Raw genomic sequence first — 24411 nt, 5'->3', positions numbered from 1 at the left:
TCTTCGGCTTAGAAATGGAGATGAGCACCAACCCTGAGAGTTGGACACAACTAGACTTAATGTCAGGGGAAAACCTTTACCTTTACTTTAATCCTCTTTTTAAAAAAAAAAAGTTTTTCATTTGTAGTTTTGGCACTGTTTTTGGTATTGTATTATTTTTGAAAATAATTTATTGTGTCTTGATGTATATTTTGTTTGGACACTTCTATGTCTGAACAGATCAAACAGATCAAAGGTGGTTTACAACAAGTCAGTACACATAATATCAAAATACAAATTAAAACATTAAAAGCAATATAAAACCACAACAGAAACAATAAAACCAGCATCATCTGCGTCTCCTTGTTAAAACCTTATCCAATTCCATCATCTAGTCATTCCATTTCCTATGTCAGTTACTCTGTATTTGTAAACTCTTGCTCAAACAACCATGTTTTAAGTTTTCTCCGAAACATTAAGAGGGAGGGAGCCGATCTGATATCCCTAGGGAGGACGTTCCATTGCCGAGGGGCCACCACTGAGAAGGCCCTATCTCTTGTCCCCACCAACTGTACAACTGGACTTAATGTCAGGGGAAAACCTTTGCCTTTAGCTTATAATTTTCTCACACCTCTTCCTCTTTATTTATTTACTTTACTAGCCCATCCCCTGCCACGCGTTGCTGTGGCCCAGTCTGTGTATATGTGTTTTGTGTGTGTATATATGTGTAAGTATATATTTGTGTAATTGTGTGTTTGCGTATATATATGTGTGTGTGTGTGTGTGGTTTTGTGCAGAACATGTTGCTGTGGCCCAGTCTGTGTATATGTGTTTTGTGTGTGTATATATATGTGGTTTTGCACATGCATTGTAATGTATTTTTTTCTTTTTTGGCTTTTAAAGTCTGTTCTGATGTGCTTTCCTGTGTTTTATTAGTGTTGGCTTGATAGGTGTCTTGTGTCCAAATTTGGTGTCAATTGGTCCAGTGGTTTTTGAGTTATGTTAATCCCACAAACGAACATTACATTTTTATTTATATATAGATTTGTATCCCGCCTTTCTCTATCCCGAAGAGGACTCAAGGCGGCTTTACGTATGGCAACTATTCAATGCCTTTGGACAACAAACAGAATATACTTAAGTTAAAAATTAAAGGCACAGTAAAACACATAAAGCATTGCATTCACTATTAAAAACACACCATCTTTGGGTGCATCTACACTGCAGAATTAGTGCAGTTTGACACCACTTTAGCTTCCCTGGCTCCAAACTACTGAATCATGGGAGTTGTTTGGCAAGGCCTTTACCCTTCTCGGCCAATGAGAACTCCCAGGATCCCATAGCAATGAGCCATGCCAGTCAAAGCAGTGTCCGAGTGCAGTGTGGGTGGGCATTGCTCATTCTCATTGGCTCAGCCCTGAGTCCTCCTCCCTCTCGGGCTCATGAGGAGAAGTGGCTGATTCTCTGAGCTCTTGCTAGGCCTCACGCCTCACCATGAAGCCTGTTAATGGCTCCCGCTTTGGCCGAAACAGGTTCCGGATTGTTTACGTGAACCATTTCGGTAGCCACCGCTGTGGCTCCGTGATTCATTATGGCAGTGGCCACCTCAGGCCTGAGGGACAAGCTCCCCTGGCAACACCCATTTCTGAGAGAAGAGGGTGTGCAACCCTTTCTCCTTCCCCCCGGGGACAAAAGAGTCCATGTTTTGTGCTTCGAGCCGGGCCCAAGATGCAAGCGGGCAAAGCGGGAGCCTGTGGAAGCCGTCCACTTGGCAGAGAAGGGCAGGCCGCATCCACCACAGCCAAAGACATGCCTGAGCTGCCATGCACACCCAATGCAGACTGGAGTTGTGAGAGGGAGGCTGTCAGCTCCACGGCCTCCAGTAGGCAGAAGCAAACTGGTATGAACAGAGCACATATCAGATTCCCGAGGCTGTTAGGGATTGGGTTGTTGTAGGTTTTTTGGGCTATATGGCCATGTTCTATAAGCATCCTCTCCTGACATTTCACCTGCATCTATGGCAAGCATCCTCAGAGTTTGTGAGGTCTCACAACCTCTGAGGATGCTTGCCATAGATGAAGGCGAAACTTCAGGAGAGAATGCTTCTAGAGCATGGCCATATAGCCCGAAAAACCTACAACAACCCAGTGATTCTGGCCATGAAAGCCTTCGACAATACTGTTAGAAATTGTGGGAGTTGGCACATGTCTTATTGTGTTTGTTTACTGGCTTATTATTTGTTAAATTTACCATATACCTCTCCCTGCTTCCCCACCAAATCAGCAGGTATGGCACTTCAGTTCCTCAGTTTATTCTTCAGCCAGCAAGTTTGAGGGCTCAAGGTGCATCTACTCTGCATAATTCATCCAGTTTGATATTGCTTTAACTGCCATGGCTTGGTGCTGTGGACTCATGGGAGATGTAGTTTTACCTCTCTGGCCTCATCTGCTCAATACACTATTTGAAGTGTCACATTTAATGCAGTTTTAAAAATACATTATATGGTGAGTCACACCAGCCATGGGCAAACTTCAGCCTTCCATGTGTTTTGGACTCCAACTCCCACCATTCCTAACAGTCTCAGGCCCCTTCCTTTTCCTCCTCAGCCACTTAAGCAGCTGAGGGGAAAAGGAAAGGGCCTGAGGCTGTTAGGAAATGTGGGAGTTGGAGTCCAAACACCAGGAGGGCCAACGTTTGTCCATGCCTGGTGTAGATTCACCATATATGAGTTTAAACTGACCATATAGTCAGTTCAAGACAGTTAAATTGTGTTTATATAGCTTCAAACTGCATTATATAGCAGTGTAGATGGGGCCTCTGTTGAAATCAACAACCAGTCTGTATTTTTAAATTACGGTTTATAAAGTATTTATTGGTGGATCTTTAATAAGTATTGCTTTTATATGCTCTTTTAACTGATGTGATGTGTTGTGTTATTTGCTCTTGTTCCCTGCCATGATCCTCAGGTATAGACAGGTATGAAAATAATAGTAGTAGTAATAATACCAATATTAATAATAATAATAATAATAATAATAATAATAAGCTGACACAATATGAGGATTTAAAGATCGAACTGAAAGGCTCTAGCACAAGCCAGAAAAGGTGGTCATAATGGTGAATCAGCATACTGGGTGCAGTGCCTAAAGACATTGACCTGCACTTAAATATAATCGATGCTGACAAAATTACCATTTGCCAGCTGCAGAAGGCCACCTTACTGGGATCTGCACGCATTATTCGCCGATACATCACACAGTCCTATACACTTAGGAAGTGTCCGATGTGTGATCCAATACAACAGCCAGCAGAGTGAGCTTGTCTTGTTGTGTTTCAAATAATAATAGTAACAACAACAACAACAACAACAACAACAGCAACAACACATCAAACTACTCTGGGACTTCTCAGTTCAGACTGACAGAGTTTTTGGAGCACAATACTCCTGACCTCACAATCGTGGAAAAAAGCAAAATATGAATCGTCAATGTTGCAATTCAAGGTGACAGCAGAATTGATGAGAAGCAACTGGAAAAGCTTACACAACATCAGAATTTAAAGATAGAACTGCAAAGACTCTGGCACAAGCCAGTAAAGCATGTCCCAGTGTTGATCGACACCCTGGGTGCAGTGTCTAAAGACCTTGGCCTGCACTTTAAAGCAATTGGAGATAACAAAATTACCATCTCTCAGCTGCAAAAAGGCCACCTTACTCTGATTATTCACCGATCCATCACACAGTCTTAGACACTTGAGAAGTGTGTAACATGTGATCAAATACAAAAGCCAGCATAGTGATCTTGTTTGCTGTGTACTAATCTTGTTGTGTATCCAATAATAATAATAATAATAATAATAATAATAATAATAATAATACAACAACAACAACAACAACAACAACGTGAATTATCTGTATATATTTTTCTTCACTGTGTTCACAGTTTTAAACCCTACAATGCTGACACTTGTAGTTTTAAATCAGCAAGGAATTAGATCATATTTATCTTTCCATTGGTGGGCAAAGAATTTTGAAAAGTTTGAAAAGCTCCTTGGTTTCTGACAGTGCAAAGATCAGAATTTAGGGAGAAATAAGTTACTTTTTGCAAGAATTGCTAAATTCAGTACAGGGTATCTAAAAATAGAATTGTAATGTATTGCTTCTTTTGTCAGCATGGCACTAGCACATGACACTGAATATTTTGATAGTCTTCCCACAGATGCAATTATTAATATTATAGAAACCCCAACATATGCTGAATTTTACTGCTTACACACTACAATTACATTTATTTCGAATATATTTCTAAACTCTATTAGAAATAGTTTTTGGACAATGGGTAAGTCAATAATGAAATAATTTATTCTTCAATATATGATGCAACATTGGGCTACTTTTGTGAAAATTTCAGCATTTATATCATTTATAGATTCCAAGTTAAATTTTAATGTGCAAAATAACATGAATATTGTATTTATTTATTTCCTATATTTATACCCTGCCCTTCTCACCCCCGAGGGGGGACTCAGGGCAGCCTCTCACACACCATAATAAAAAATCAATAATACATTAAAATACTAAAAATATGAAAACAATAATTAAAACAATTGATGAACACACGCCTATTAAAATCAGAGTCTAAAATCCAGTCTGGGTCAAATCACTGCCATAAGTGTTAAAATCTTCTTTTACTTGTTGCTCACTAATCGAACGCTTGGTCCCAAAGCCAGATCGTGATTTTTCTGCTAAAAGACAGGAGGGAGGTGGCCATTCTGATGTCTCTGGGGAGAGCGTTCCACAGGTGGGGGGGGGGGGGGGCACTGATGAGAATATGCTTTCAGAATAAAGGCAAATAGTTCATTGCTAGTTTCTCATGCCAATCCAGTTCTGTTTCATATGCACTTTTAATTTTTAAATACTAAATTGCAATTGGCCAATTGCAGTAAATCCAGGAGTCATTTTTCAGTTCCTGGCGCATTATGGGAAGTGCACATATCCCGAAAAGCTCCAACACATCAAAATGACCAGTTCTGGTTTTTCAAAATAGACATGTTAAAGTGTGGAACAGTGTAGAGAGGGTCTGCAATCTTTGAATGTCACTCCAGAAGGGTCATATGGGAAATCTGAGATTCAGAGGGCTACAGACTTGCAGCTTCCCCAAGGCCAACCTTTGCTCAGTTTTGGGCTAAATCCAGCATTTTCCCACCTAGAATAGACCAATTGAAACACATTATATTTAGGTTAGTTTTGATTAACATTTTTCATTCATTTCAATGAAGCTGTTGTAGATAGGTCAACCATTGGATTAAGCCCAAAGGTACCACAAAAAGTGCAGTTGGCATAGAAATAGCGAGAAAAACTTGATTACAGTGCGTATAAACAAGTGAATCCTGAAAAAAATTGATTTGTCCTATAGTATCAAAAGGCCCTTTCACACTTGCAGCAGGCAACATACTGAGCCCTCAAAATCACCTTACTTCAATTGCCATCTTTCCTTTAATTCAAGGTGCTAATTGAAGAAAGAAGATGAGCTATGTAAGACAGCATTATACAGTACCTATGGAAGGCTGGAGCTCCTGCTTTCAAGTAATATGAAATATTGATTTTTTAAAAGTAGTTTTCTAGAGATGACCACTTAAATTTGCCCCATGACTGCAGTGGAGGGAGGAAAATAAGATTTCAATTAAACTTGTGAGATCTGATTTAACCCTTCCAAGTTTCAGAGCCAAGGTTTATTGGTTGGATAATAGCAGTTTAAATGAATGTAATCCAATTGTTTTAATAGGTGACTGCCAAGAGTCTCGAAGAGATGTATTTGAATTTTCTGCTCCTTTGGAAAATGCTAACAACCTGATTAGGAAACACAAGGAAAAGGTAAAATATTAATATAATACAATGGCACTAGAAATAAAACATAAATATGTTCTGGATAAAGTTCCAGAACTAGCTAGTTAACCATTCTGGTACGCTGTGCTGTTTAAGCATATCTTAGCTTGTTATAGAAAGAGTAATGTGCCCAACTGTGGATAATGGTAAAATACTTGTAGTATGAAGAACAGAGTTGAGATTTTTCAGATGAAATACTAAGAATTCAAAATGGCCTAGAATTCATGTCTGGTGATCTGGAGGCATTTCCCCACTATCTTGTGGGATTTCACTTTTGCTGATTGATGTTCTCGAAGACACACGTATTTTATTTCTCACCCTAGAATTAATTCCAAACATTAAAAACAGCCTTTTTAATGTTTGGAAGGTAAACCTATGTTACCCTCCCCTCTTCATATTACAATTGATATTTTGAACAGCAGAAAATGCCAGTGCTGATGCTCATGTCTGCTTCAACAGAAGTGCAAAATCATTTGTGATGAGCCAAGCTATCAAGGCACTGAAGGAATAACGGCACATTATTTGAATGGAGTATGTGGGGGTGGATGCAAAAATAGCCTATCGTGCCAGGTTTTCTCTCTTCTATAATGTGCAGACAAATCCCGTATTATGTATTCACTGTGTGTTTCATCATCCCTGTCTCCACATCCTTGACTGAAGGCAATGAAGGTTGAGGAATATACAGTATGATAGTGGCACAATGCAGAATAAATGTCCATACAGGGTGGAAGAAGGTTAGAACTTTATCCTGTATGCTGAATCCCTGACAGGTTTTTAAAGCGGGGGGTGGGGTGGGGTGGGGTGTAAGGCTGCCTGATATTATGCTTTTTTGTACACAAAATATTTTCTGTATACAGCAAAAGAAGAAAATCACAGATGGTGTTGCTTATGAAGTGTGGTAAAAAAGACACACATGGAGAAATGAGCTGTTTAGTTCTGTCCTTCATGCCAATGCCTAGAGCAAGCCGTGTTGTCAGGAGACATGGCAACATGGTGAGGATGAGAGGAAGAAGGTCACTCCATGACAAAATAATCTGTAACATCTGCTCACACTGATCCACAGATTCTGTTGGCTCTCTGGAACTGGGACTTGGAAGCACTGTTTTACAATGATTCTGATCTTCCTGGAGGGCAAAGATACATACTTTGAGGGATTCCTGTTTGACATGATGGCATTGGCCCGTGGGATTGTCAATGGCTTGATCTTGTCCCCTATGCTATTTAACATTTGCATAACATGAGTGAGAGAGGTAACCTGAAGCCTTGGGCTTCAGTGTCCCAAGTATGCTGTATCTCCTTTCTATTTAAATCCAAATACATTGCACTAATTGGACTAATTAGCACTAATTCTGAACTACTGTTGATATTGTACTGGAGAAGGGTATGGTAATTAAACATAAAAATGGACATAGCTAGTCACAAGACAGGTTAAAGAGCAAGTATTTTACTTGTATTGAATGAGGTTATACTCACCCCGAAAAGTTACATTCACAGAGGGTGCACCAACATGGGCCACATGTTCTCAATTGGGCAAGAATTAGTTTCATGGCGTTTACATGGCACACAGGACATCTCACTCCCGATGTATGCAAGGCCACAATTGCACTGGCACAGTGGGTTTAAACCCTTATGCCAGCTCAACTGCCGACCTGAAGGTCGGCAGTTCAAATCCGGGGAACAGGGTGAGCACCCATTTGTCAGTTCCAGCTTCCTATGTGGGAACATGAGAGAAGGCTCGCACAAGGTGGTAACATTTCCGGGCATCCCTTGGGCATCACCACTAATTCTCTGACACCAGAAGTGACTTGCAGTTTTTCATGTCACTTCTGATATCATAAAACACAGTTTTACTCTGTGTTAGGGAAAGTTAGGGAAAGTTAGTTTTCATGGAACTCCAGAGCATCCCCTCATTTCATAGTGGCATGAGCAGCCCATTTCAAGGTGGGCTGAATAGTGGTGTCCGTGGGGTTCCTGGCTGTTACTGGACACCTTTGCTGATGTCATCAGAGGCACCTGTGCAATTTGGGGGGGGGGGGCAGTGACCTCCATTTCTCCCTCTCCTTTCCAAATCAATGCTACCTTTGATGACACTGGCAAAGGCACTCAGTGATATCCAGCAGTTCTTTGGAGTTCTATGGCCACAACTACCGTAACCAAGAAACAACATAGGTGAAAGTGACCAATCTGAGCTCCATCCTGTTCCCATAGTGGAAAGGAGAGAGGGCAGTATAGCCAGTCTGGAATACTGCCACTCTGGACCTGCCCAATATTAAGTCCACTGTGTATATAGGCCTAGCTTATTTGCAAACCTGCAATCTTAAATGCAGGATTGCTCAGTTTTTGGCAGTGATCAAGTGCATCTACATTATTATGGCAAGCAAATCACCCATTCTTTAGATGAGACACAATCATACTGGGTTGCCTCTGAAAAATGTTTATTTTGCTAGATCAAATGTTCACTGGGGCTGGTTAGAAAGATCATGTGATTCCCTTGTACCTACAGCTGTATTGGCTCTTGGTTTGCTTCCAGGCACAAAAGCCCTATATGACCTGGAATTTTGAAAGACTGTATTCTTCTTTACAAGCCTGCCTGGGTTGAAAGAGAGGTTGCTGTTTAGATGTCACCCTTTGGGGCATATTTGGTGTTATTCATTTAGATTTATGGTGACCCCAAAGTGACCCTATCACAAGATTTTCTTGATAAGATTTGTCCCGAAGGGGTCTTTTTTACTTTCCTCCAAGGCTAAGATAGTATGACTTGCTCAAGGGCACTCAATATGCTTCTATAGTTGAGCAAGCATCAAACCATGGTCTTGCAGAGTCGTACTCCAATAATGGGACCACTACACCACACTGGCTACATGTTCGTTAAGGGTTAATATTGTTTGGACTAAAATATTGACTTTTTACCCATCATCTGCATTAACCTGAAAAAGAATGCTAGAGAATATGAAAACGTGTTCACTTTCATAATCTTTTGGTTGGTCCTAAAATGTAGTGCTGGGGTCCTGGGTGATAAACGGGTTCCCAATGAACCAATACTTTTATATTTTCACTTGTTTTGTTTAAAAGGGAAGTCTTAGTTCAGAAATTTGGAAAATAGCGAGAAAATTAGATTATCTTTATAGGATTTCTTGATTTGAGGAAGGACCAGATTAGTGAGAAGGCAGATTCCATTCTCCATCGTGAATACTCTCAGAAGTTCACTTAGTGCTTGAAGAAAACCAGACATGTTTATTAAATCTCTGGTTTGTTATTAGTTCTGTTATGTGAAAAGCAAATTTAATACGCTCAAATGTCACAGTTGCATGATTTAAAACAGGTTTGGGAATCCAGATGTTGCTGAATTGAAACTCCAGGCATTGCTCCTCATTGATTATGCTAGCTGGGATTGCTTGGATTTGCAACTCAACAATTCCTGAAGGGTTGTGGAATTCCTCTCTTGTTGAAACCAGAGAGAAAAACTACTACCCACTGAGGAATATTTAACATTAGTTATATACCATCTTCTTTTTTTTGCAAAAAACTCCAAAAGAAATATGTCTCACAGTTTACCATCAAACATGACATAGCTGTAGTCTCTCATTATCATTAAGTTTCAGCCACTTTCTGTGATTATAATTCAATACACATAATTGAATGTAACACAGAGGAGCAATTTTGGTTGTGTTGTTCTGGTTTTGAGTGTATGCAAGCTGACTTTTCATTTTTGATGTGTTTACCAGTTTTCAGATACAGTGGTTAAAGATAAGATTCTGCTTTGTCCTTTAAGGTCCATCCTAGGAGTTGTATTGTTAACATGCACGCACTATCTGCTTATGTCAGTGTGAGGAAATAAACACCTGTTGTCATAAACATCCACAAGTACTTGGATACTACACCACACTGGCTACATGTTCGTTACGTAATGATTCTTCTAAAGATACACACACACACATTTACTTGCCATAATGAGAGCCCGGAAAGTGCCTAACTTTCCAGCAGTCTCTTGGCACTGGCTGCATTGTGTAAGAAACTATAGTCCACAACACTTACTTTGATGTTCCATTCTGCTTTACTTTGTTCATGCAAAAAGTTGATTCTCCTACAAGTAGAAAACAAACAGTTAAAATACACATGTTGTTGCATGACTAGATGCGAGTTTTTTTATTGGCTGTTTCATGAAGCTCCAAGGGCTTTGTAAAGGACACTTTGAGAACCACTGTATTAGAGCAACCACTTGGTTTAATATAACAAGAGAATGAATTACTCAAACCTTTTCCTTGGCAGAGAGCTAAGCTGAAATTCTGCCTAACTATTAAGGATCCTCTCCTCTACAGTCTTTTTTCACAGTTCCATTTTTCCTATTAGCAAACTACATCTAGTTATTCCAGTTTGTACAGATGAGAGGAAAGCATTTAAAATAATCTAACATTGATTAAGGGCATAAATAATTTAGAAAAATAATAAAGAGCAAGATCCTAAGGCTGGCAATTCCTAAATAAAAAAGTAAGTATGAATAGAAATTATATAAAGATTAATATTGGGGCAAAGAGGGAGAAAGGGGAAATGGGACTGAAGTACATGTGAGCTTTGAAGGTTGCAGGCCACACAGAAACCATCCATGTATCAGTATTATCCAGACATGGGCAAACATCGACCCTCCAGGTGTTGGCTGTTAGGAATTGTAGAAGTTGAAGTTCAAAGCACCTGGATAGACAAAGTTTGCTCAAGCCTATTGCCTTATTTACATACTATGCATGCGCAAAATACATTTGTCTTCTTTCTAATTCTGAATATACCAACCACTAAGTAAGTATCCCAACACCTGAAAATGTGGTTGGTGAAGCTCCAGAAAATATTTTTAGGGAGAAATGAATTTTTCTACATAACAAAAGAAATAAGATTATTTTGTTCATATATTAGACCCATAATGCATTCCACAAAATGATTCCCCAGGGATTAGCATCAAATTATGACCTTACTTACTGAAAGGCCAGTTTCAGAAATGCTTGTTCATGAGAAACAATGTGACATGGGAGAGATGACTACTAGTTAGGCTGAAAGAATTCATATTGGATAATTCCTCACTTTTAGAAGTAAAGGCCTAGGAACAAGTAAAGGTTACAACGGAACAAAATATTGTTTGGTGACTTTTGTCAGTTTTAGATTTTTTTTAAATTGCATAAGGCACCATGCTTATATACACATCTTACCTTTCTTTCTAGTCTGCAGTGTGGCACAGAGTTTCTAAAGTGATTTCTAAGATGATAGAAGAAAATGGACATTTTCGAAACCGACTTAAACTCTCCAGCCAACTTTCAAATGAAGGTAAGTGGTAGATAGCAAGTACATGTAAATTCTTTGGGGTGTTCCTGGTTCTACTGCTGTGTCTGGAGTGTAAAGATCATCCAATTTGCTTTCCAGTTCGGTACACAACATTTTCTAGAATTCTAGAATGCCCTCCCTTACCTTGAGAATCAGAGAAGAAGGTTCAGACCATAAGACTGAGAATCCGTTCTAGAGACTTAAACTTGCAAATAATTTCTACAATCTTCCTCCATGTCAGATTCAATGTATCCCTGCTTTGCAACTGTTTTCGCATACCTGGTGCATCACAATTAAAAACAAACAAAATGAGATATGTTTACCAACCTCTTTTATTTTAAGAAAAAGCCCTCTGCGCATGTTCAATTAATCATAGTGCTGTTATTACTGCATAAATCCAAATAGTAGTTTGATCCAACTGACAACTAGTAGGGTGTTAGCCCTGATGTTCCATAGTAGCCCTTGTGTATTCCTGTCATTTGAAGAACATGCTTGCTACTTATTTGAGGCCTCCTTTGGTAGTGTCTCCAGGTTTACTCCTCTAGGTCTAGTCCTAACTGCAGGAAAAAAAGACGTTTAAGTTTTAATATCTATGAGGAGGCAAGGGGGAAAGAAAGGCAAGATTTTTTCCCCCTCAAAATGCGTCTAACCTACTAAAGGAGTATTCTGCTTTTACCTGTAATTTTCTTAACAAATGAGACATTGGCCACGTTTGCCAGGCCCATTAAGGCAGTCACCAACAGTACTTCCAGCTGCATTAACTCTCCGCTGTCCAAAATCCAGTCTTTCAAAATAGTGAAGAAGATGAAAGGGACTACATATGTTGATAGGATACATAATTTTCCCTGAAGGTATATTCAGAATTAGAAAGAAGACAAATTTATTTTGCGCATGCATGGTATGTAAATAAGTAAGCATAGTATGTATGTTCTGTGCAACTTACAATAATACAAAGTTAGAATATGTGCCATCCAGTCATGACTTGGATGCAAAATTTTGTTTTGGATGAAAATGAAATGAAGTATGAATTAAAACTGACACTCTACTGATATTGTTTCCTTTAGAGCTTTTATTTGCTGCAAAATTCAAAGTAGCACAATATTATGCTTACAAATATAATTGGAATTTCTGGCTTCACAGATTAATTCATTATAGAAAACAAATTTACCAGTCTATTAAGTGTTATTCGCTAAATTTAAAGTGACATATTCTCCCTCCTCGATATGGCTGTTTAAAGAGTTATATTAGAAATGTGAAGCTTACTTGAGTATAGAAAACATATCAAGGTATGTAGGAAGTTTCTACAGTGATATTTTGAATGTTTCTTCATTATTTTTACATGTCAATTTAACCTTGAAGGGTGAGATTTTTAATTAATGGAAAGTTCTTATTATCAGTCAAGGAAGTCCTGTGTTACAAACTGCCTTTAAGTATACCGGCATCAAAAATAACCCAACCCACAATTGTTATGTTATGCCAGTACAAACACTTAAAATGAAATGCTGTATATGTTTGCTGAGACATAAATCCCTCTGTAATTCATGTAAATGTACACAGGATTGCAGCCCGAGGACAGGATTAGGGCATTAAGCTCACATTTAACTTCCTCAGAGGAGCCAGAGATGTCGGCATCTAATGGTGAAATTCAGCTAATTATTAAAAAGTTCTGTTACAAAGGGATTCAGTGTTGTGCTCACAGGCATGACTTTGTTGGGAGACGCTTCTGCCTCTGCCTACCCCAGTAATAACTATGGTTTCTTAATTTGTTTATTTAATTCAGGGACTGTGTGGCCTGCAAGGTGCATATGGTATGGTGGAAGATCCCCTGTGGCTCTTTACCTCTGGAATCTGAATTTAATTTGATTGGGTGGAGAAGACCTTTCCCTTAGTAAAACAAAAACTTTCATAGAATCATAGAATCAAAGATTTGGAAGAGACCTCATGGGCCATCCAGTCCAACCCCCTGCCAAGAATCAGGAATATTGCATTCAAATTACCCCTGACAGATGGCCATCCAGTCTCTGTTTAAAAGCTTCCAAAGAAGGAGCCTCCACCACACTCCGGGGCAGAGAGTTCCACTGCTGAACGGCTCTCACAGTCAGGAAGTTCTTCCTCATGTTCAGATGGAATCTCCTCTCTTGTAGTTTGAAGCCATTGTTCCGCGTCCTAGTCTCCAGGGAAGCAGAAAACAAGCTTGCTCCCTCCTCCCTGTGGCTTCCTCTCACATATTTATATATGGCTATCATATCCCCTCTCAGCCTTCTCTTCTTCAGGCTAAACATGCCCAGCTCCTTAAGCCGCTCCTCATAGGGCTTGTTCTCCAGACCTTTTATCATTTTAGTCGCTCTCCTCTGGACACATTCCAGCTTGTCAATATCTCTCTTGAATTGTGGTGCCCAGAATTGGACACAATATTTCAGATGTGGTCTAACCAAAACAGAATAGAGGGGTAGCATTACTTCCCTAGATCTAGACTAGATACTTTCTGATCTTTAAAAAGAATCAGAAAGTATCTAAAATTACTTATGGCCACTCAAAATGTCACATCTCATAGGGCCAGCTGGGGGCCAGGAGGAGTCAAAAATGCCTTCTAACTCTAGGCACATGCCCACCCTGAAATTCTAAAAATGATACATGCTTAGAGGTGCTTCAGAGATAAACAATGGCTTCCAGCCACTTGCTGTCTATACTTCCTTGAACACCTCTCTGGTCCTCATGAAAGATATTTTGGGAGATAAAGACGGCATGGAGCTGGAGGCCAGCTTTCCTTCGCGTCTTTCAGAGAAGGAAGAAAAGAAGAACAGAGGGAGATAATCTGCTTAGAAAGGGGGAGATGCCTGTGGCTAGCAGAGAAGGAACTGGAGAATAGCTAATAGGAGGATGAGGATAATGGGAGATATTATTTTATTTGAGCTGAAAAACAGTATTGCAGGACAGGACATTCCCATTGAGTCAGGAAGGAAGGAGGAGGCTTAGGCTCTGGAAGGGCTGTGAAATTCCATAGGAGAGCTATGAAGGCTCATGCAGTGGAGGTTTCCCTACAGGGTTTTCCTGTTTTGCTTTATGGGATCTGTGAGGATATTTCAATAGAATCCAAAGCAACAACAAATCCCGGAATCTTTAGGGATGTGTTGCCTTCATCTTTGAAAAGTCATTTCTTTTTCTGGTTTGCTGTGAGTTTTCCAGGCTCTGTGGCCATGTTTCAGAAGCATTCTCTTCTGACCTTTCGTCCACATTTCTCCATGTCAAGAGAGAATGCTTCTGGAACATGGCCATACAGCCCAAAAAACTCACAGCAACCCAGTGATTTCTGCCATGAAAACCTTCGACAACACACTTCTCTTTCATTGACTTAATGACTATAAACACTGACTGGTCTGTACATCAGGATAACAGACTGACCATGGGCAATTGCCATCTTCCCATGTGTTTTCTGATGCCCATTCTGTTACCATCCATTAGGAATTACATAGTGGCAAATATCTTTGGCTATAATTTGCATCTTTTTGAGAGGTGCCATTATGTTGCCTGCAGTGCTAATTGTGGCTCATTTTTCCAAAGCTTTAATTGTAGCTCACTTATTCAGTGCTATTTAGCTGAAAGCCCTTGATTCTACTGCCTTCTTTCTAATTAGCAGATTTTGCACAATATTGCACCAAGAAGACAACTCCTCTATTGAATTGAATTCTATAGTTGATAAATAGTAAAAATACACTATAATAATGATGTCAGGACTGCAAATACAGAACAACACATCTGAATTAAGCTCTGTCCACACCAAGGTTTTAAAAAAATAGAAACAAGATTATTAGTGCAACTTCACTATTTCTGTAAAGTGCTATCTCTTAAAGATGATGAGACATAGTATTGTTGTGGTATAAACTGCTATGCAGAAGTGATAATAAGTTTCAGTGCAAATGCAAGGGATCTTTTATTTTCACTCATAAAATTCTTCTACAGGTAGGAATGTAAATGAAAATATCGCAACTGAAGCTTCATGCATGGATGCAGTAAGTAAAACTGTGTCATCGACAAAATAGGGATATGAAATTGTCATCAAACTATACATGGCACTATATCTTGTTTCATGTAATGGGGCCCTACACCTTGACCATCTTCTTATTCCAGATTATCTGTCAGTGGAGACTCATATAACCCAGTTTAAAGCAGATAATCTGCGATCCGATCCTGGGATATAGGGCAGTGTAGAAGGGGCATTATAAGAGTAGTGTTAGGCAGGGACAACATCAACTGGACAAGGTGAAAGGGTAAGATTAGCTTTCATGATCTGTTAGAACTCCCAGTATTTCAGCCTAGATGGAGACTGTGAAAATAGCTAGTTTCTCAAGTGATATTTTATAGCTGTAAGACCTAAATATGGCATCAATATTCTGAAGAAAAACAGAGCAGACTGCAAAATTAAAGAAAAAAAAATGGATGATAACAGGATCCAAAAAGTGTAGTTTCCTTTCATATTCTTTAATAGTGAGGAAAATATTGTATTTCTTCAATTCTAAGAGACTTTTCCCTATATAAATGCCCTAAAAACAAGGTGCATCTTAGAATAGCAGGTATGTATTTTTGTTGGTGGTGATGGTACTGAAATTAGGGTGCATCTTACAATCAATACCATCTTAGAATTGATGAAATACAGCATACCTAACAGGGCCAATCTTTAATACGTTGAAACATAGAAAATTGTAAGAATACATGTCTTATTATGCATCTGATTTGTGGATATGTTCAAGAATGATCATAAGAGCAGATGGTAGACCTAGTCCAACAGCCTTCTGTTCTTTCCCTCCTCTTATTCTATCATGCCGTTGACTATTCATTTAGTGCAAAATCCTAGCCTGTTGGCATTGGACAGTTAATTGGCTGCATTGCAAAGGAGACCTTTTCCAGATTTCTTTATGTTTATACATACACATACCTCTATGTAGTAAATTGTTCCATAATTGGATTTCCTTTTACTATTCAGACAAGTGTAAAAAATAACTGCCAGGAATTTAGGCCTCTTCTACACTGCCATATAATCCAGATTATCAAAGCAGATAATCCACATTATCTGCTTTGAAGTGGATTATATGAGTCTACACTGCTATATAACCCACTTCAAAGCAGATAGTCTGGATTTTATATGACAGTGTAGAAGGGGCCTTACAATTCTGTATGTCAGGCTACTTTTAAAGGAGTTGGAGCAATGCTGTTCTTCAGAACAGTATGTGATAAATAGGCAATGGTTTCAGCACAGCTCAATAAATAAAGAATTATGATTGATTTCTTCTGCTAGATAACGTTCACCTGTTGAAAAAGCTGATTTAGATAAACCCATCCTCTGACCTACATATGTATAAATGTTTGTATCATATTTTTCCTTCAAAGAACTCACTCAAATGCATTACTGCAAAATATGCTAGTTTTTTAAAATAATATTTTTTCATTAATTGCTTCAGCATATGGGGAGGTTAGGTTTCACTCTTTTTTCTCTAGGTGTGTTCCTGAAGATCCCCCCTCCCTTTGCAGAGCTTGCTGTCACCCTTAATCTTCCATAAATCCTGATGGAAGTTTGTCTCCCCTGGCCCTAATACTAATAGCAGCTAGGGATGGAAACTTAAACCCCATCCCAGCTACAATAATGATGAAATTTGGGTTCTTCTGGGTGTGTCATTAATTAAGTGGAGGACATCCTGAGATGCTTCCAAATGACAGCTTTAGCACCATGTCTGGCTTGGTCCTCTGGGTCTTCAAAAACTAGTTTCACATAGTCCTGGTCTTGTGATTAAAATATCCTGGTTTTCATATATATATAATCATATATATACTTAAATAAAATGTCCTAGAACTGAAGAAACCTTCAAATATGCAAAGTTAACAGAGAATTTTAGGCCTTTAACATGAGATACAAGTCTGCATGTAGTAGGCAAGACACTTATAACCATATTTTTTCATCTTTTTCTGTTAGGAAGAAGCCATTTTTGGATGGGTGTGAGAAATTAAAAAATGAGAAAATGAAGCTTTATTATGATGAGTATTATTGTATTTTTTAATATTTTGTCTTTGAAAATAGGCTGATTGTTCTTATTTGCCATCAAGTCAAGTTCAACTTATGATGACTTTATGAATGAGAGACCTCCAGCCATCAGTTGCCCTATTCAGGTCTAATAAGTCCAGGACAGAACCAAACTCCCTGCAGTGTGGTCTTCCTCTTCACCTGCTCTCCCCCATTATCGTCTTTTCCAGTAAATTATAGGTCATTACATGTCCAAAGTACAACAGTCACTCTTTAGCAATTTTAGGCCTCTAGGGAGAGTTCAGGCTTCATTTGTCTTTTTAGCAGTCCATGTATCAATCTTACAGTATCCTTCCAGGTGGGGTGCAAAGTTAGGATAATCATGAAATGGAGCAGGAAGGAAAACAGATGGCAAACAATAACTCTAGCCAAAGGAACTACCACTCAGAGATAGAGTTTATTCAAACATCAATATTTTATACGATTCAGAGGTACAAAGAAAACACAAAACATGGTATCCACAGTTCTGCAATGCCATACTGCAAATGAGTTGATTATCTTTCTTTCAATTGTCTTTATTGTTCAGTGAGAAATACAAAATACTAATCATAAAACAGAGTAGTATCAAAGCAAGCAAGATATGAAGATGATGAAATTAAGCTGCATTGTCAGTTTTTGTTGGTGTAAAGAGGAGTTATTCATATAAATGTAGCTTACCAATAACTAGAGGAGTTCTCCATCTTCTTCCAGAGTTCACTCACCTGAAATGGATCTCCTACACTCCCAGTAATTGCCTAGAAAGAGCTGTATGGTTTCTGATGCTTCAGAGAGAAAAAGATAGTTTAAAAACAGTCACATCCTTATGTTGTTGTTTTTTTTTTTGCCAGAAGTAAAAACAAAATTAATATCTCCCCTCACCTCAAAATAAATAAAATAAAAAGGAGTAGAAAAAGATATGTGGATCTTGTATCTATACCTGGCTCTCTATTATAGCTTCGTGACACAAGGTATTATGAATATATCTTTCCAAGAGCTCTTGGTTTTACAGACACAAATTAAGTCCCTAAAGAATGGTTGAGCTTACATTTAAAACTATTGGTGATGATATCTGTACAGTTAATACTGTGAACATACTGTGAGGAGATATGTCTGGTAAACATTCTAAATCTGATGATTTTTCTTCACTGAAAGCAACCTTACATCCACTTACATGTTAGCAAGCTTTGCTGAATTAATTAGGACTTATTTAGCTCTATTTAGATCTGTGTGAGAATATCTCGAGTGATTTTGTCAGCTCTCCTGTGAATATGATACCTGTAATCTGCAACTGGTTGCCAAAAGCAAAATACTATATTTTAGAAATGTGTTTTAGAGAATGACAGTTCCTTCCTTCTGGTCCAAATCCAATATTCCCTAATTGTCTGAAGGAGTGAGTTCACAAACCAACCTCTAATGGCATTCACTTCAATAGAAGGAATAGATCCATGATGTCCCATTCCACCAGTGAATATTGAAATGTGTTTGCATGTATTATCTGCAAATCATAGTTCATGTTGAGCTCTGGATTGGGACCACTCCTTCTTGCAAAAACATGTTTTATAACTAGGGTCTTTGCAGCCCATCCCACAGTAGAACTCAGACCATTTAACAGGCTGCTGTAAAGGATTTCTTGGCAATTTCCAAATAAAATTACTAATGTTCATTCTGCCTCTAACTGTATAGTTAATACAGATCCAATGGATATGACCCTCTTCTTGTCCAGGTATAAAGAATACTTTTCAAATTATGCAGGCCAAGGATGTAGACAGATGAGAGCCATCACATTTTCCAGTGTCATGTCCCACTTGGCTCATTTTTAATAGATCACAGGAGGACTAGAATGGTTGAGCTTACATTTAAAGCTATTGGTGGAGTAGCCAAGAGAGTAAAAGGATTCCAACATTCCTGAAGGAGGTAAATGTTAAGATTTCTGCTGAAAAAATCTTCCTGGATCTCACTGTGATGACTAACCTATGAACAAGTTTTCAATATTCCATTTTAGGCAGTTTACCGGAGCATATGATGGCCTCTCATCTCCATGGGTTCCTGAATGCAATAGATTATCCCAAGTTATTTTGGTTTCGTTTCAGGCCTCTTTATGGGTCAGAGACAGCTTTGGTTGCCTTGGTGGATGGCTTAGACCAGGAACTGGGCAGGAAGTTTCCCCTTTTCAATTCTGTTGGACTTTTTGGTGGCTTTTAGAGCCATCAGCCATGATATTGTTCTGGGCCGACTTGCTATTATGGAGTTATAAGTGCTTTTACAGTTGCTTTTCTCTTTTCTAGATGAGAAAGAGATGGGAGTTATAGTTCGCCTACAATACCAGTAATGACCAACTTTAAATATTGGTGGGGCTTAGAGGGGGTAGCGACAGGATGATAGGTATTGCATATAGACAGCACCATGAACCCCACTGATTGTGGATTTGGACCAAACTTAGCACACTTACCAACCATGGCCAACTTTAAGTATTTGTGGGTTTGTAAGGCAATGATAGAGGATGATGGGAGTTATAGTTTACCCATATGCAAAGATCACTATGAACCCCACTGTTGATGGATCTGGACCAAACATGGCATACAGACCCAACATAACCATCATAAAAAAGACGCAGGGTTTGGGGTGATTCATCCAACATGGTGGGAGTTCCAGTTCACCTAGAAAATTATACATTCTCTAATGGGTCCATTCATAAAATCCAAAACCAAAAATGACTATTTCTAATGTTTATCCTTATAAAATGCCAAATCCGAGCATTGCCGGATACCAAAGATGGGATGATGGAAGTGGTAGTTTACATACATACTCATTTTCTAATGGGACCATTCATACAATCAAAAAACAAACAATTGACTTTTTCTAATAAATGGTGTTACATATTAACTAATCCAGGTAGTGCTGGGTACCAAAGCTAATCCCTAACCTTTTTTTTTTTTTTAAAAGAGGAAAGATATGAATGAATAAAATACAGAGAATGAGAATGAGAAAAAATATGTGAATGTGCAGCAGATACCGATATATTGACTTATATTTTCATTAGGGGAATAAATAAGAAGAAAGAAGAAAATTAAATTTGCTCTTGAGAGCTTGGCATATACTTTGTAAATGATGCTGGTTGCTTTTCTCTCTTTTTGATTAAGTATTTCTCAGGATTAAAACTTTGTACTCATCATCTATTGTATCGTGTATTATAAGGCTCTGTTCTCCTTATAGCCTTGACAAAACAATGTGTTTACTTGGCCACAATCCTGATTTGTGTAATAGGGATGAATCACAATAGAATGATTTTCTCTTGTTCTGTGCATAGTTCTCAGACTTTGGAACAGAATACAGGGCTAACACAAATAATATGCAAAATTAATATATAAGCTTTAGTAGATGTTATTTCCCTATTTCATGTTAAAAAATTCAAATATTTGTTTTTGTATTCAACTCAATAATTTTGCTTGAACATTTCAGCATCTCAGTCATCAACTGAAATCTGGTATATATGCGTTTTTCAACTGATATCAAAACACATTGAAAGTTTGTTTCAAGATTGCTTGATTACTTACTAACATGCATATCTTCATAATTGTTACCTCTTATCCCTTCCCAGGATAGGAGTTTGTGGCAATTTTCTGTAATCATAACCCATTCATGTTGGTAAGGTATAGCACTGTGACTGAGATAAAAACAATGATAAGACGGGAAGGGGTGAAGAAAGAAGCAGAGCTCCTGAATACCCATTTATGTTTTATGGGTTCCTGGAGATGGAGCACATGCTAGCTCATTGTGCAGATGCTGCTAGAAGTGGCCTCCCCATTAGCCCCCTGTTGTAACCAGGATGTTGAGCAGGTTTGTAACATTTGTAATGACAGCATATTTATATAATAAGTTAAGCTTTGTATAAGAGTTTTGTCCATGCAAATAGCCCTTTCCACCATTGTGCCATGTTTTAATAAGACAGTAGGTTTCTTAAGATCTATAGTTCTTTGCTTCATTGTCCATTTCTTTGGAGTGTATTTGGAGACTTCTGGAATTTCAGTGTAAAGCCACTGAGGAAGGCCAATTCTGTTAGGACGCAAAATGCACTAGGCTTTAAAAAAACAAATAAAGCAAGACCATATTTCAGAACGTGGTGTTTTGTCTCCTATTTTGCTTTGAGAGTTTGTATTGGGTAACTTTGCTATTTCCTTTGACAAATACATTGTTTGCTCAATTTTGTTTTTGAACGGTTGAATGGAAATTGTCAGACCTTGCCTAAGATAACCAGAACAAAGAAATAGTTGTCGTTCTTTGTGCAGGAAGAAGAGGAATCAGAGGAACATAAAAAGCCAAAGCCCTCTGAATATTTGGGGGTAGGGATGACCATCAGTGTCACAAAAGGTATTTTCTTCAACACAGAAGTGAAGGGACATACATTCAGGTTTTCTTTTCCACTTCAACTTTTTCTGACTGTTTGGGATAAAAGGATTGTATGGACTGATAGATGCAAAAGGGCCTTGTTTTGCAATGATTATGTAGCATTTTGGATGCCATTAGAGGGAAATCACAAAGTTCAAGAGTTTCCTTTAGGATGGGTCTTGGGTACACAGAACTGGAGTTGGGTATCAATGAGGACCACAAGCCACACTTTCCCTTTTCAATGTTCTAAGAAGAGCAAACATACAAAATGAGAACAAAGGATTTTACATGATGCCAAACAAAGCTATATTCTGGTCTAAGTGAAAAACTGAGGGCAGCCAAGAAAACACTTTTATCATGTCAAAATACCAGAAATGGTAGGTCTGAACTGCAAAAAGCCTCACTTGCTGAGCTCTACCCAGGTTGACATGGAAAGCTGTTTGCCAGAGGAAGGATACGCTCAAAGCTGGACTTCAGACAATCTCTTGAAAACTCTACAATAATCCTGTAGTCTGGGTATGAGGAAAGGTGAAACATTCTTTTCATATGTACAAAAAAAAAACATATCACAAAGACATACATTGGTCAAAGCTTCAAGGGAAGCATTTTGAGATACTGTAGATTGTTTACCATAATGCACAAGATATACTCATGGTAAGATCACATTAAGTAGGCATTTTGAAGTGAAGCAATGTCCCTGTTAGATGCCAGTTCCATTGCAAATCTTCTTCAATTAGATTTCATGATTGTCACCCTGTCTCCTCAAGATCAAGAATAAGGTGGAGATCATTCTTCCTGGTGATGGCTACTATCATCACCCTTTCCCTGCACTGACCAGCAGCCTCTTCTTGCTGTTTGCATGGGTGCTCCATTCCGATGTCAGCAGAGGTGCCTGCAATGGTCTAGGGATCCGATAGAGCTCCATGACTGACCAGGGGCAGCAGTGACATGGGAAAGGTGTCAGTCAAGTGGAATGGGTGCAGTCTTGATTCATCTGGACAACAGTCCTGGATTCAGCACGTAAGCATTGAATTTGGGGCTGCTCTGAGAAGAGATTTACACTGGGAATGATGTGTACAGTGTAGGCATGCCATGAGAAGGTGGTTCAGAAGAGCATTTTTAAAAAGAACAAGAAAAAGTCAAAATAGCGTGATGCCATTGTTGCCTTTATTAGGTTGTTTGATTCTGTATTTGAATGCTGCTCATCACTTTGATAACTGTCCTATGATGGATCTATTCCAAAGTAGCTGTTGGTCCCAAAGCCTGTGGTTTGAATTCAGTGCTGATTCATTGAGTACCACTGATTGCGAAAGTTTGTTTTGCTGACATCCTATGAGACTGTTATTCCAATTCTTTGGACAAGGATGGAAATTTATATATTGAGGCAGAAAAACTAGAATGCATCATCAGAACTAATAAGAACTCTCCCACCAATGGATTCAAAAACTCAAATGTGTGTTTATAGATTCTGTCTCACAACACCTTTAGAAGAATTTGTTGTTGTTCATTCGCTCAGTCGTCTCCGACTCTTCGTGACCTCATGGACCAGCCCACGCCGGAGCTCCCTGTCGGCCGTCACCACCCCCAGTCACTTCAAGGATGCCTTTAGAATACTTTAGAAGAATACATGTTGCATATTGTACTATAACAGGTTTAGTTTCCAAGATGTGTTGGGTAAACAAACTACTTTCAGTTGCCAATTTCTGTGTCACCTTATAAACTGGAAAGGTAGTTTTGTCCTTGTTTTGGCATGATGTATTCCTGTTTCCAGTAGCTTAATTCTTTAATTACTCTTTTCTGTGGGTCGTACAACATGCACAAACACTCAAACAATGATGATGACAATAATGCTGATATTGATAGTGCTGGAGGATGAGGTGGAGGAGAACTACCACCACGACAATAATAATTTATTTCAATTGTTGATTGCTTGAATGGTCATCTGTGAACAGGCACAACTTCCTCTCTTTCCTCTTTCTATGTTCTTTTTTGATGTGGCAGATGTTGCAACTTATAGATAGTAGCTGAAGCATGCTGAGTGCTCTGAGGGAGTGGGTCACAGTTTTATCTACTCAGTGGAAGGATTTTCTGACCAGGACTCTGGGTTAAAGATGCATTTGTGTGCATTTATGGATGACAACCTGAAGAACCATAGTTATGAGTAAGCAACGTGTTCTTCACCACAGTGCATGTGTGCAGGAGGTAGGGCCATCATTTAGTTAATTCCTCTATGTGCCATTTTACTTAATCCATACTATGATTAAATAGTCGGAAAAAGTTTCACCCTAAATGCACTTCCTTATAGGGCTGGGAAAGAGTCCTGTCTGAAAAAGCTGCCCACTGCTCCCAGTCATTGAAGGCAGTACCGAGACAGACAGATATATGGTTGGAAATTATAGAAGACAAATACTTATTACTTACATTTCATTATATTATACATTTCAGTGTGTGTGTGTGTGTGTGTGTGTGAGTGAGTGAGTGAGTGAGTGAAATGTATGGATTGATTTCACAGAGGTATGATATTCCCCTATGATCCATATAAAACCTAGTTGGGCTGTATGGATCTGGTCATCACACGAGAGTCTCTAATTTTAGTGTTATAAAACAATATTCTGTGTATGTCTCTGTGTTCATGAGTACTTTTTGAGTTGGGATAGAAAGCCTTAGGGTTTTGTTAAGATACAACAAGATTGTCATACCTGTTGTTTTGCTGACATAAACACAAGCATTTTGCCTATGTAGCTATTTCAGGCTGCTGCTCAATGTGGCCAATGTAACTATAGTTTTATTTCCAGAAACACAT

The 24411-nt window shown here is 38.7% G+C and overlaps 1 protein-coding gene across 1 annotated transcript; it reads left to right on the top strand.

Annotated features, from left to right (window-relative positions):
• The first annotated feature begins 317 nt into the window (after positions 1–317).
• Positions 318–22449, top strand: C2H5orf47 (chromosome 2 C5orf47 homolog). Its single transcript, XM_067463712.1, has 5 exons — positions 318–1879; positions 5763–5851; positions 11071–11173; positions 15131–15180; positions 17136–22449. The coding sequence occupies exons 1-5, from the start codon at positions 1474–1476 to the stop codon at positions 17160–17162; spliced, it is 675 nt and encodes a 224-aa protein (XP_067319813.1). The 5' UTR covers positions 318–1473; the 3' UTR covers positions 17163–22449.
• The last annotated feature ends 1962 nt before the right edge of the window (positions 22450–24411 follow it).

Source organism: Anolis sagrei, chromosome 2, assembly GCF_037176765.1.
Source record: "Anolis sagrei isolate rAnoSag1 chromosome 2, rAnoSag1.mat, whole genome shotgun sequence".
Taxonomy (NCBI): domain Eukaryota; kingdom Metazoa; phylum Chordata; class Lepidosauria; order Squamata; family Dactyloidae; genus Anolis; species Anolis sagrei.
Note: the sequence above shows the minus strand (reverse complement) of the source record. Positions and strands in the feature narration are given on the sequence as shown.

Bases quoted from the DNA above. Each gene is read 5' to 3' on its own strand.
- C2H5orf47 (XM_067463712.1), top strand. From the start codon at position 1,474: ATGAAGCCTGTTAATGGCTCCCGCTTTGGCCGAAACAGGTTCCGGATT. The intron at 1,880-5,762 runs GTATGAACAGAG...TTGTTTTAATAG, and splicing joins CAGTAGGCAGAAGCAAACTG to GTGACTGCCAAGAGTCTCGA. The intron at 15,181-17,135 runs GTAAGTAAAACT...TTTTTCTGTTAG, and splicing joins AAGCTTCATGCATGGATGCA to GAAGAAGCCATTTTTGGATG.